The sequence below is a fragment of the Gorilla gorilla genome, chromosome 8 (genome assembly GCF_029281585.2).
Source record: "Gorilla gorilla gorilla isolate KB3781 chromosome 8, NHGRI_mGorGor1-v2.1_pri, whole genome shotgun sequence".
Taxonomy (NCBI): domain Eukaryota; kingdom Metazoa; phylum Chordata; class Mammalia; order Primates; family Hominidae; genus Gorilla; species Gorilla gorilla.
In genome coordinates, this window is record NC_073232.2 from 129,827,087 (window position 1) to 129,836,889 (window position 9,803).

General features: G+C 54.2%; 1 protein-coding gene across 1 annotated transcript; it reads left to right on the plus strand.

Annotated features, from left to right (window-relative positions):
- Nucleotides 1-816: 816 nt before the first annotated feature.
- On the plus strand, nucleotides 817-7,955 carry EMX2 (empty spiracles homeobox 2). The gene is made up of 3 exons (XM_004050164.5): nucleotides 817-2,088; nucleotides 4,049-4,233; nucleotides 6,482-7,955. Exons 1-3 carry the CDS (start codon nucleotides 1,683-1,685, stop codon nucleotides 6,647-6,649), a joined length of 759 nt encoding a protein of 252 aa, XP_004050212.1. The 5' UTR covers nucleotides 817-1,682; the 3' UTR covers nucleotides 6,650-7,955.
- Nucleotides 7,956-9,803: the final 1,848 nt, after the last annotated feature.

Below are 9,803 nucleotides of genomic sequence, written 5' to 3' on the forward strand. Positions count from 1 at the left end.
TTGCACAGCAACCACCGCTCCCCCAACCCCGGGACAACAGATGGCATAATAATAATAGAAATAATAATAATAAAATAATATCATCTATAATAATAATAACATTGACCACACTAACAAAAATAATTACGACGGAACCATAATAGTACAGTAGCACCATATCGGGCTCTCCCCTGACCTTGGACTGCCGCTCTCAGATATTCCAGAAGGAATTGTTTTGGGGAAGGAGGTGAGCACCCTCCCAGACAGAAAACGCTAGAGACCGTGGGGCGAGAGCGGGAGCGAGTTGGAAGCCCACTGCTCCGGCGGGGTCGGCAGCTCCCGGTCTCAACTCGCAAACGAACGAGCCGGGTCAAGAATCGCGAACGCACCGACCGTGGGACCTCGAGGCTAAGCGTGGTTGATGGGGTGGGAGGACCCCGTACCTCTCACTCCAGGATCCCTCCTGGCCTAGGAAACCGCTGGGAGTTTTGCTAAGTGTGGGGATTGGTATAACCGAACGGCGCCTTTAGCCCGGGAACCAGCCCCCGCCCGCTTACCCTCGCGGTGTTCTTGGGGCGATCCCAGTTCTCCCGACGCGGGGCCGCGTAAGGCAGCAGCGGCGGAGCGCTAGGCTAGAGGAATCTGTCCGTCTGTCCTACCAGCTTGGGCGAGGCAGCCTCGGGATTCAGGGGGCCGCAGCGGAGGCGGCGCCGGCCAGGGACTCTGCAGGGACCCGGGTGCCCCGGAGGGAGTGGTGCTGGTGGAGGAGGAGGCGGTGGCTGAGGGGGAGTAGGTGGGGAAAGAGGAGGAGGAAGAAGAGGAGGAGGAGGAGGAGAAGAAGAAACTGGAGGAAGAGGAGGAGGCGAAGGAGGAGGAGAAGCCGCAGCGGGCGCCGCAGGAGCGAGTGAGCTGGGAGCGAGGGGCGAAGGCGCGGAGAAGCCCGGCCACCCGGCGGGCGGCAGAAGGCTCAGCCGAGGCGGCGGCGCCGACTCCGTTCCACTCTCGGCCCGGATCCAGGCCTCCGGGTTCCCAGGCGCTCACCTCCCTCTGACGCACTTTAAAGAGTCTCCCCCCTTCCACCTCAGGGCGAGTAATAGCGACCAATCATCAAGCCATTTACCAGGCTTCGGAGGAAGCTGTTTATGTGATCCCCGCACTAATTAGGCTCATGAACTAACAAATCGTTTGCACAACTTGTGAAGAAGCGAACACTTCCATGGATTGTCCTTGGACTTAGGGCGCCCTGCCCGCCTTTTGCAGAGGAGAAAAAAAATTTTTTTTTTTTTTTGCCTCCCCCGAGAACTTTCCCCCCTTCTCCTCCCTGCCTCTAACTCCGATCCCCCCACGCCATCTCGCCAAAAAAAAAAAAAAAAAAAAAAAAAGAAAAAAAAAAGAAAAAAAATTACCCCAATCCACGCCTGCAAATTCTTCTGGAAGGATTTTCCCCCCTCTCTTCAGGTTGGGCGCGTTTGGTGCAAGATTCTCGGGATCCTCGGCTTTGCCTCTCCCTCTCCCTCCCCCCTCCTTTCCTTTTTCCTTTCCTTTCCTTTCTTTCTTCCTTTCCTTCCCCCCACCCCCACCCCCACCCCAAACAAACGAGTCCCCAATTCTCGTCCGTCCTCGCCGCGGGCAGCGGGCGGCGGAGGCAGCGTGCGGCGGTCGCCAGGAGCTGGGAGCCCAGGGCGCCCGCTCCTCGGCGCAGCATGTTCCAGCCGGCGCCCAAGCGCTGCTTCACCATCGAGTCGCTGGTGGCCAAGGACAGTCCCCTGCCCGCCTCGCGCTCCGAGGACCCCATCCGTCCCGCGGCACTCAGCTACGCTAACTCCAGCCCCATAAATCCGTTCCTCAACGGCTTCCACTCGGCCGCCGCCGCCGCCGCCGGTAGGGGCGTCTACTCCAACCCGGACTTGGTGTTCGCCGAGGCGGTCTCGCACCCGCCCAACCCCGCCGTGCCAGTGCACCCGGTGCCGCCGCCGCACGCCCTGGCCGCCCACCCCCTACCCTCCTCGCACTCGCCACACCCCCTATTCGCCTCGCAGCAGCGGGATCCGTCCACCTTCTACCCCTGGCTCATCCACCGCTATCGATATCTGGGTCATCGCTTCCAAGGTACGTGCCACGTCGCGGAACTGCAGCGCTCCGCTCCCGCCGCATCCTTCACTGCCCCCGGCCTGCTCCGGGTGGGCGCTTGGCAAGGCCTGGGCGGAGGTTCCTCCGGCTCGCGGGCCAGCGCGCCCTGTTGGGAAACTAGGCGGCGCGGGGCCGGGCGTGGTGTCGATCCCCAGTCTCCGAAGCTACGACTGGTTTGGAGTGATGGCCTGCGGGCCGCTTGACCCTTTGGGAAGGGGTGCGAACGGAGAAGTTGTCCCCCAGTGCGCTCGTATCCGAGCAGGCTGGGCTGTGCGTGCCCGGCGCCGCGGAGCCCAGAGCCCGCGGGATCCCCAGGCTCCTGGTACCCTCGGCAATGCCCCCAACCGTCCTGGCTCCGAGGGGCGCGGACAGGACTCGGCCGCCAGGCTTGCTTTCGACTGCGTTCGACCCTGTTCACCACCCACTTTGCGCCCCTTCAGTCCAGACCCGCGGCTTCTTAGTCTTCCACCCTCTTCTGGAGGCGAGAGGATCCTCGCGCCCCGGGAGAAAAGTATGGGATTTGTTTTTTCTTTCCTGCTTTTCGGAGGCCCGGGGAGGGGCGGGAACCCGTGCGGGAGGAAAGCTCCAGGGCTCGGCGCTCTCGCCGCGACCTGCTTAATTGGGGCGCCGAGCAGCCACAGCGGGAAGGCAGGTTCGGTGTGGTTTTTGTTTTTCTTTCTTTCTTAAAAAAAAAAAAAAAAAAAAGAACCTGGTCAGGAAACTGTCTTAGAGGGAAATATCTGTTCGTGTGTTTTCATTTCTTGCGATATTTTTTATTTGTTTGTTTTTCTCTGGGTACGGGGTGGGAGGAGGAGAGTTAAAACTTCAGAAAAAGGAGTAATAGTTTACGGATCGGAGTCGGTAAAAGACCTACCTCCGGCGGCAGCCGATCAATACTCCGCCGCTTGTCCATTCATTAACCCATTGCGTTCCTGCCGGAGCCTAGAATCGGGTAGATGTCACCCCCCTCCCCATATTTTAAAAAATCAAACCAAAGGAAAAAAAAACCAAAAAGCCTTTTACCCTTAATCCTGAACTGGATTTGCCTGCATCCTGCCTGGACTGTCGGCTCGTTTTTCTTTGTTTGGGTTTTCGGTGAATCGATTTCCTATCCTAATGAGTGAACCCAAAACTCTGAGGCTTTGCTTGAAAAGTTTAGGGCTGCCCTTCCTCATTCGCTATCAGTCATGCTCATGGTCCCCTCACCAGACCCGGAGCCGCTGGGATCTTCCTGCGTTACAGACTGTCCTGGCGGTGTCTGCAAGTCGGTAACCCCCCGGGTTTCGATCCCTTCGCTCGCGTTTCTCTTCTAGTTCTCGGGAGCCGGGAGCCCCGGAGCCCAGTTCGCGAGAGGCAGCAGCAGCTGTAGCCAAGCACACCCGCCGGCCAGATTTCTGTCCCGATCGGGCTTCAACGACCCGCCCCGCCTCTATACTTTTCCGGAGGGGCAACAAAACAAATAATTTAAAAATAAATCTCCAAGAAAACTCTGGAGAGCAGCCCGCCGCCTTTCCACCGTGGGTCAAAGTTCCCCGAGAGGTTAGAAAGAAGAGAAAGTAGTTTCTTCGGGTTGTGGGCGCCAATCCCCCGGCCAGGCTCTGCGGCACCCTCCCCTGCCTCCAGCGCCCGGCGAGGAGGTGGCGAGGCCCGCGGCGCCAGGGCGGCTGCGGAGCCGGCCGAGGTCAGGAGCCTGGGGACTGGCTCCGCTGCGACAGCGGCTGGTTGGGTGCCGCACCGGTGGAGACCCGGCGTTCCGGGCCGGGCAGCTGAGCAGGCGTTCCCTTCGTGAGCCCTTGGGAGGACCACCGGCCCCCGCAGGTCGAGCGGCGCCGCTATGCGAAGGCCCTGAGCGCGGTGCCGGGCCAGCCCGGCTCGGGAGAAGTGCGCGGCTCGGGTCAGAGCAGCCCCCCTAATGGGATTTCTGCTGTGCTCCCCGCAGGGAACGACACTAGCCCCGAGAGTTTCCTTTTGCACAACGCGCTGGCCCGAAAGCCCAAGCGGATCCGAACCGCCTTCTCCCCGTCCCAGCTTCTAAGGCTGGAACACGCCTTTGAGAAGAATCACTACGTGGTGGGCGCCGAAAGGAAGCAGCTGGCACACAGCCTCAGCCTCACGGAAACTCAGGTGACTGCGGCCCGGGCGCGAGGAACCCATCTAGGCGTGCGCCCCCTCCCCAAATCTGGCTTCCAAGCACACCCATGAGCACGGAGCTCTGTGAGGGCCTTCCGCACAGGTCCTGGTAGCTGGTTCCACGCCTGGGCTCGGGATGTATGTCCCAAGGTGCTGGCTTTGTTGGGCTCCAGAAAGGGGCTGTAAGTGCCAATCTGCCCCAGGTTCTGGGGAAACGCGCCGAGTTTTTCTCTGTCCAGTTGGGCATGTCCTGGCTAAGATATCCCTGCATTTCTGGTGAGACTTTTGGTGAGAGTGTGAAGACCCTGCTGGGGTCCAGGAAGAGGGAGAGCACAGTGGGGTTTCTGGGTGTTTGGGGCTGGAGGCTGGTAAGGACAGGATGTGGGTTAAAGATGAGTTCTGAGCGACTGTGAGCCCACGGCTCACGCCGTCGGCTCCAGTGACTTCCCTGAAGGAGATGGGCGATGGGAAGGTAGAGGGCAAGCGTCCTGTGTGTACCCTATATCAGAGAAGTAAAGTTGGGAGGCTGCAGAGAGGGTCTGCCTCAGGGCACAGGCCTTCTGCACAGCAGGGTCCCTGGGCGGGCCTGGCTTGGGTTTATCCCAGGGTGGGGAGGGGGTTTAGGACTACAGTAGGCGCTACTGTACACGGAGCCGCAGGGCGGGGTCAAAGTTCCCAGCAAACAGTAACGTTTTTTTTGGGCAGATTAAGTTGTAACACTTTTCCTGGGCAGCGCAGAAAGGTCGAGGCTTTTGTTTTAAAACATGTTCCCCACCCCAAAACCGAGGAGGGCCTGGCGGGTTTGTGCGGAGCCCGGCACAAGGCGCGGCCCGGCTGATTTCTCCTGGACAGCCGAGGCGGCGGTGGTCTTTGTCCGCCTCGCTGCCCACGCTGCCTGGAGTCTTTGTGTGCGTGTCAAGCCCCGAGCGCACCGACGCGCGCCTTGGGCCAGCGCCGGGGAGAAATGAACCGTCCTCCCCCTCAATTAGCAAACTCAAAGCAAATTAAATTCAGCCTTGTTCCCGCTCAGCTTTTTCATGGAGCACTTTGGGCGACTGTGGCTTTCCGGGAGAGCAAGACGGACCGGCCTGCGGCCTCAAAGGAGGGAATGGAATGGATCCCAGGGGTCCAGGGACTGGCACTGGGCTGTGGGGTACTGTTATCCAGATAGGATAGGAGTTGTGGGGGGAGGGTATCAGAGGTGCAGTCACTGCCATCTCCCTTACCTGTACCCCACTGCTGGGAAGATTGGACTGTGTTACTGTCTGGTGGCTAAATGAGGACCCACCACTCAGCTTTCCTAGGGGGCCTTGGGATGGCAGCCGACTCCCACCTCATTGCTCCTGAGACCTCTCACAGCCGCTCTGGTGAGGCTGGGCCTCCAGCCCCACCCTGGTGGGAAGTGATGGGACTGGGGTCCGAGGTTGTGTGACCAGCAGCCTGTTCCGGGGCTGTTTAGAAGGAGGGAAGAGGGGACTTGCTGTCACCTCCCCTTCTCTTAGTTTCTCTCTTACTTTCCGTGTAACCCACGGTCTTTCAGAAGCTTTCAGTTTTGAACTCATTTTCCTAGCTATAAAGGTACAGCTAGGTTGGTCTGGAGGCCTGTACACTCCATGTCCCTCCTGGCCTCCTCCAGCCCCATCCCCTTCCTGCTCACCTGTGAGAGTCCCCCGCACGGAGGATGCAGCTCAGGCAAACCCTGATCGCCTACCCAGGGCCCCCGCCACGAAGAGGAGACACTATATTTAGGAAACGCCGCCCAGACCAGCAGAAAATAGAAAGCACATTGGGCCCTGAGGGAAGCTGCAGCAGCGGCGGACTGAGGTCTCTCTTGCACTCGCTTGCTGGAGGGAGTTAGGGACATGTCTCTTTTTCTTTTAATCACTTATTATTTTTGTAGGGGCTTCCCATGCTTTGCAAGGCTTTGCTCTCAGCGGGATATAGATGCCCTCTGCAGGGCCAGGAGAGATGGGGCTCAGTGCACTCCGGGCCACAGGGCCCTGGGGAAAGGCTCTTCAGGAAGCCTCAGAAGGGCAGGTAGCTGGGCTTCTTTTCCACCACGCACTAGGGGCCCTGCTCCCTGAGGGCAGGCCTTGGGGAGGCTGGACCTTAGGACTTGCATCTCGGGGGCTGGGTCTTTGCTGAGTCTGGAACTGGAGTCTGGGCTGGGTGAAAGGATCAGGCACTTGATAGATGGGTGCTCTGAAAGAACTAACGCACCCCATCTGCCTCTCACCCGCAGGTAAAAGTATGGTTTCAGAACCGAAGAACAAAGTTCAAAAGGCAGAAGCTGGAGGAAGAAGGCTCAGATTCGCAACAGAAGAAAAAAGGGACGCACCATATTAACCGGTGGAGAATCGCCACCAAGCAGGCGAGTCCGGAGGAAATAGACGTGACCTCAGATGATTAAAAACATAAACCTAACCCCACAGAAACGGACAACATGGAGCAAAAGAGACAGGGAGAGGTGGAGAAGGAAAAAACCCTACAAAACAAAAACAAACCGCATACACGTTCACCGAGAAAGGGAGAGGGAATCGGAGGGAACAGCGGAATGCGGCGAAGACTCTGGACAGCGAGGGCACAGGGTCCCAAACCGAGGCCGCGCCAAGATGGCAGAGGATGGAGGCTCCTTCATCAACAAGCGACCCTCGTCTAAAGAGGCAGCTGAGTGAGAGAGACAGAGAGAAGGAGAAAGAGGGAGGGAGAGAGAGAAAGAGAGAGAAAGAGAGAGAGAGAGAGAGAAAGCTGAACATGCACTCTGACAAGGGGAGCTGTCAATCAAACACCAAACCGGGGAGACAAGATGATTGGCAGGTATTCCGTTTATCACAGTCCACTTAAAAAATGATGATGATGATAAAAACCACGACCCAACCAGGCACAGGACTTTTTTTTTTTTGCACTTCGCTGTGTTTCCCCCCCATCTTTAAAAATAATTAGTAATAAAAAACGAAAATTCCATATCTAGCCCCATCCCACACCTGTTTCAAATCCTTGAAATGCATGTAGCAGTTGTTGGGCGAATGGTGTTTAAAGACCGAAAATGAATTGTAATTTTCTTTTCCTTTTAAAGACAGGTTCTGTGTGCTTTTTATTTTGATTTTTTTCCCAAGAAATGTGCAGTCTGTAAACACTTTTTGATACCTTCTGATGTCAAAGTGATTGTGCAAGCTAAATGAAGTAGGCTCAGCGATAGTGGTCCTCTTACAGAGAAACGGGGAGCAGGACGACGGGGGGGCTGGGGGTGGCGGGGGAGGGTGCCCACAAAAAGAGTCAGGACTTGTACTGGGAAAAAAAACCCTAAATTAATTATATTTCTTGGACATTCCCTTTCCTAACATCCTGAGGCTTAAAACCCTGATGCAAACTTCTCCTTTCAGTGGTTGGAGAAATTGGCCGAGTTCAACCATTCACTGCAATGCCTATTCCAAACTTTAAATCTATCTATTGCAAAACCTGAAGGACTGTAGTTAGCGGGGATGATGTTAAGTGTGGCCAAGCACACGGCGGCAAGTTTTCAAGCACTGAGTTTCTATTCCAAGATCATAGACTTACTAAAGAGAGTGACAAATGCTTCCTTAATGTCTTCTATACCAGAATGTAAATATTTTTGTGTTTTGTGTTAATTTGTTAGAATTCTAACACACTATATACTTCCAAGAAGTATGTCAATGTCAATATTTTGTCAATAAAGATTTATCAATATGCCCTCAGAGTAGTCGTCTTGGGAAATTGAAGTGGATCTTTAAAAATGTATCTCAGTAATTTGAGTGTGGTCCTTCCCCAACTAGGCTCAAGAAACCCAGGCTCCTCACCCACAAAAGGGCCAGACTGATGGATTCTCAGGCATTTTAAAGAAAGATGAGGGTGGAGAAGGGAGAAGATTAGGAAAACTTAAGTCCTTCAGAAAAGGGATGGGAGAAAAGTTTTTCAACCAGACCTTTGCCCATTGTATGCCCTCCTGAGGGAGTTTAGTTTGAACTTCAGGTTAAAATGCTTACTTCTCTTAACCTCTGGTTATTAAAAAAAACTAGACCTATAGTTACACATTGAGGACTACTCTCCCAAAATATTGGGGAAAACATGTAGCAGAATCTTGCAACTTCTAAACTTTCTGACTTCAGACCCCAAAGTACAAGTCTTACTTTTCCTTCCTTTCTTTCCTCCTCTCCCTGGCCCCAATCTGCTGAAGGTGATGGGCCAAGCCCAAGGGCCTCAGCAGCCTTATAAGGCAAGTGTTCTGAGAAACCTTCAACTCTTAATTTTAACATTAAAGAAAAAGTTGTAATCAGACTTGGAGGAAACTTAGCTTTTTTCCCTTCCTCCTTCCCCCTTCTGGGGGTACGAGGTTGTTTTTGCATGCTTCATTTGCTTCTTATCCTGATAGGCTGCATTAATCAGTTTTATTTCCATTGATAGAGAAACCTCGTCTGTTCTGTTCGAGCTACAAAGCGTCCTGCGAGCTTTTGTGAAAGTGCAAATCAGTTTAAGCAATTATCATACCAGGAATATGAAGGGGAAAGAGGAGGCCTTGCCCAGTGGTCTCCTTTAATCTCTTAATCCACGGATCCAGGGGGGCTGCCTGGACATAATTTAGGACAATCTCCCCACCCTTTACACTGTGATAAGGCCAAGTTACAATGCAGGGCAAAAATACAAGCTTTGTTAACATCTTGCCTTGAAAAGTTAAGATTAGACATTCCGTGCACGTGTGGGGACTATAGGGCACTATGGAAATTTTTTCTTTTTTTTCTCCTCTTCTCTAAAGTAGAATTCATTCTCCGTCTCTTTCTCCTTTCCCCCCCATCTCTGCCTGTCTTCCCACTCCCCTCTTTCCCCCCATTTCTGTACCTCTGTAGAAACCTGGCTGCTCATAGTGCATTTTCACAGACTCTTCTTGGAAGGTGTGTGTGCTGTGAGGGGATACTCCGCCGCCGGGAGTTGCCGGGGGAGGAGGGAGACGGGGTGGCCTCAGGAGACCCGGGCTCGCGTCTCACAGGGACAGGTGCGCCTCGGGGTATCCTGGAAACCCTCGTGGGGCTTCCAGGCGCTTTGACAGCACGACCCTCAGTGACCACTAGCTGTCTCAAGCGCTTTGCAGTCAGTGCTCCCGGAAAGCATCCCTTTCTCTCCAACAAGTACAAATTACCTTTTCCTTCCACTCACCTTCCAAAACCCGGAATACCTCAAACACCGAGCTCATTCTTAAACATTCTTAAAATTCAGATGGTCTGTCCAGAAAAAAAAAAATTCCGTCTTAATAGAAGGTTTACTTCTGCCGAAATTATATACTTTATACTTTTTAAGTACAAGAAAACGGGGCTGGTGGTGAAGATTTTTCTTTTTTTGGGTAAATGTCCTATGTAGTGTAACAGCAATAAAATCATCAGAGAATACTATTAGCTTTGAAAAAAAAAACTAAAAGCTTTATTACAAACCAAGCTTTGAAAATAGGGGGGATTAGGCGGCTGAAAGGGTCCCACAATGGTAAGAAGAAAAGGTTTCATGCTAATGAGGTTAATGCCCTTTGTATCTCAGGCCTCCACATCTTCATTACGCGC

Bases quoted from the DNA above. Each gene is read 5' to 3' on its own strand.
- EMX2 (XM_004050164.5), top strand. From the start codon at position 1,683: ATGTTCCAGCCGGCGCCCAAGCGCTGCTTCACCATCGAGTCGCTGGTG. The intron at 2,089-4,048 runs GTACGTGCCACG...TGCTCCCCGCAG, and splicing joins TCTGGGTCATCGCTTCCAAG to GGAACGACACTAGCCCCGAG. The intron at 4,234-6,481 runs GTGACTGCGGCC...TCTCACCCGCAG, and splicing joins TCAGCCTCACGGAAACTCAG to GTAAAAGTATGGTTTCAGAA.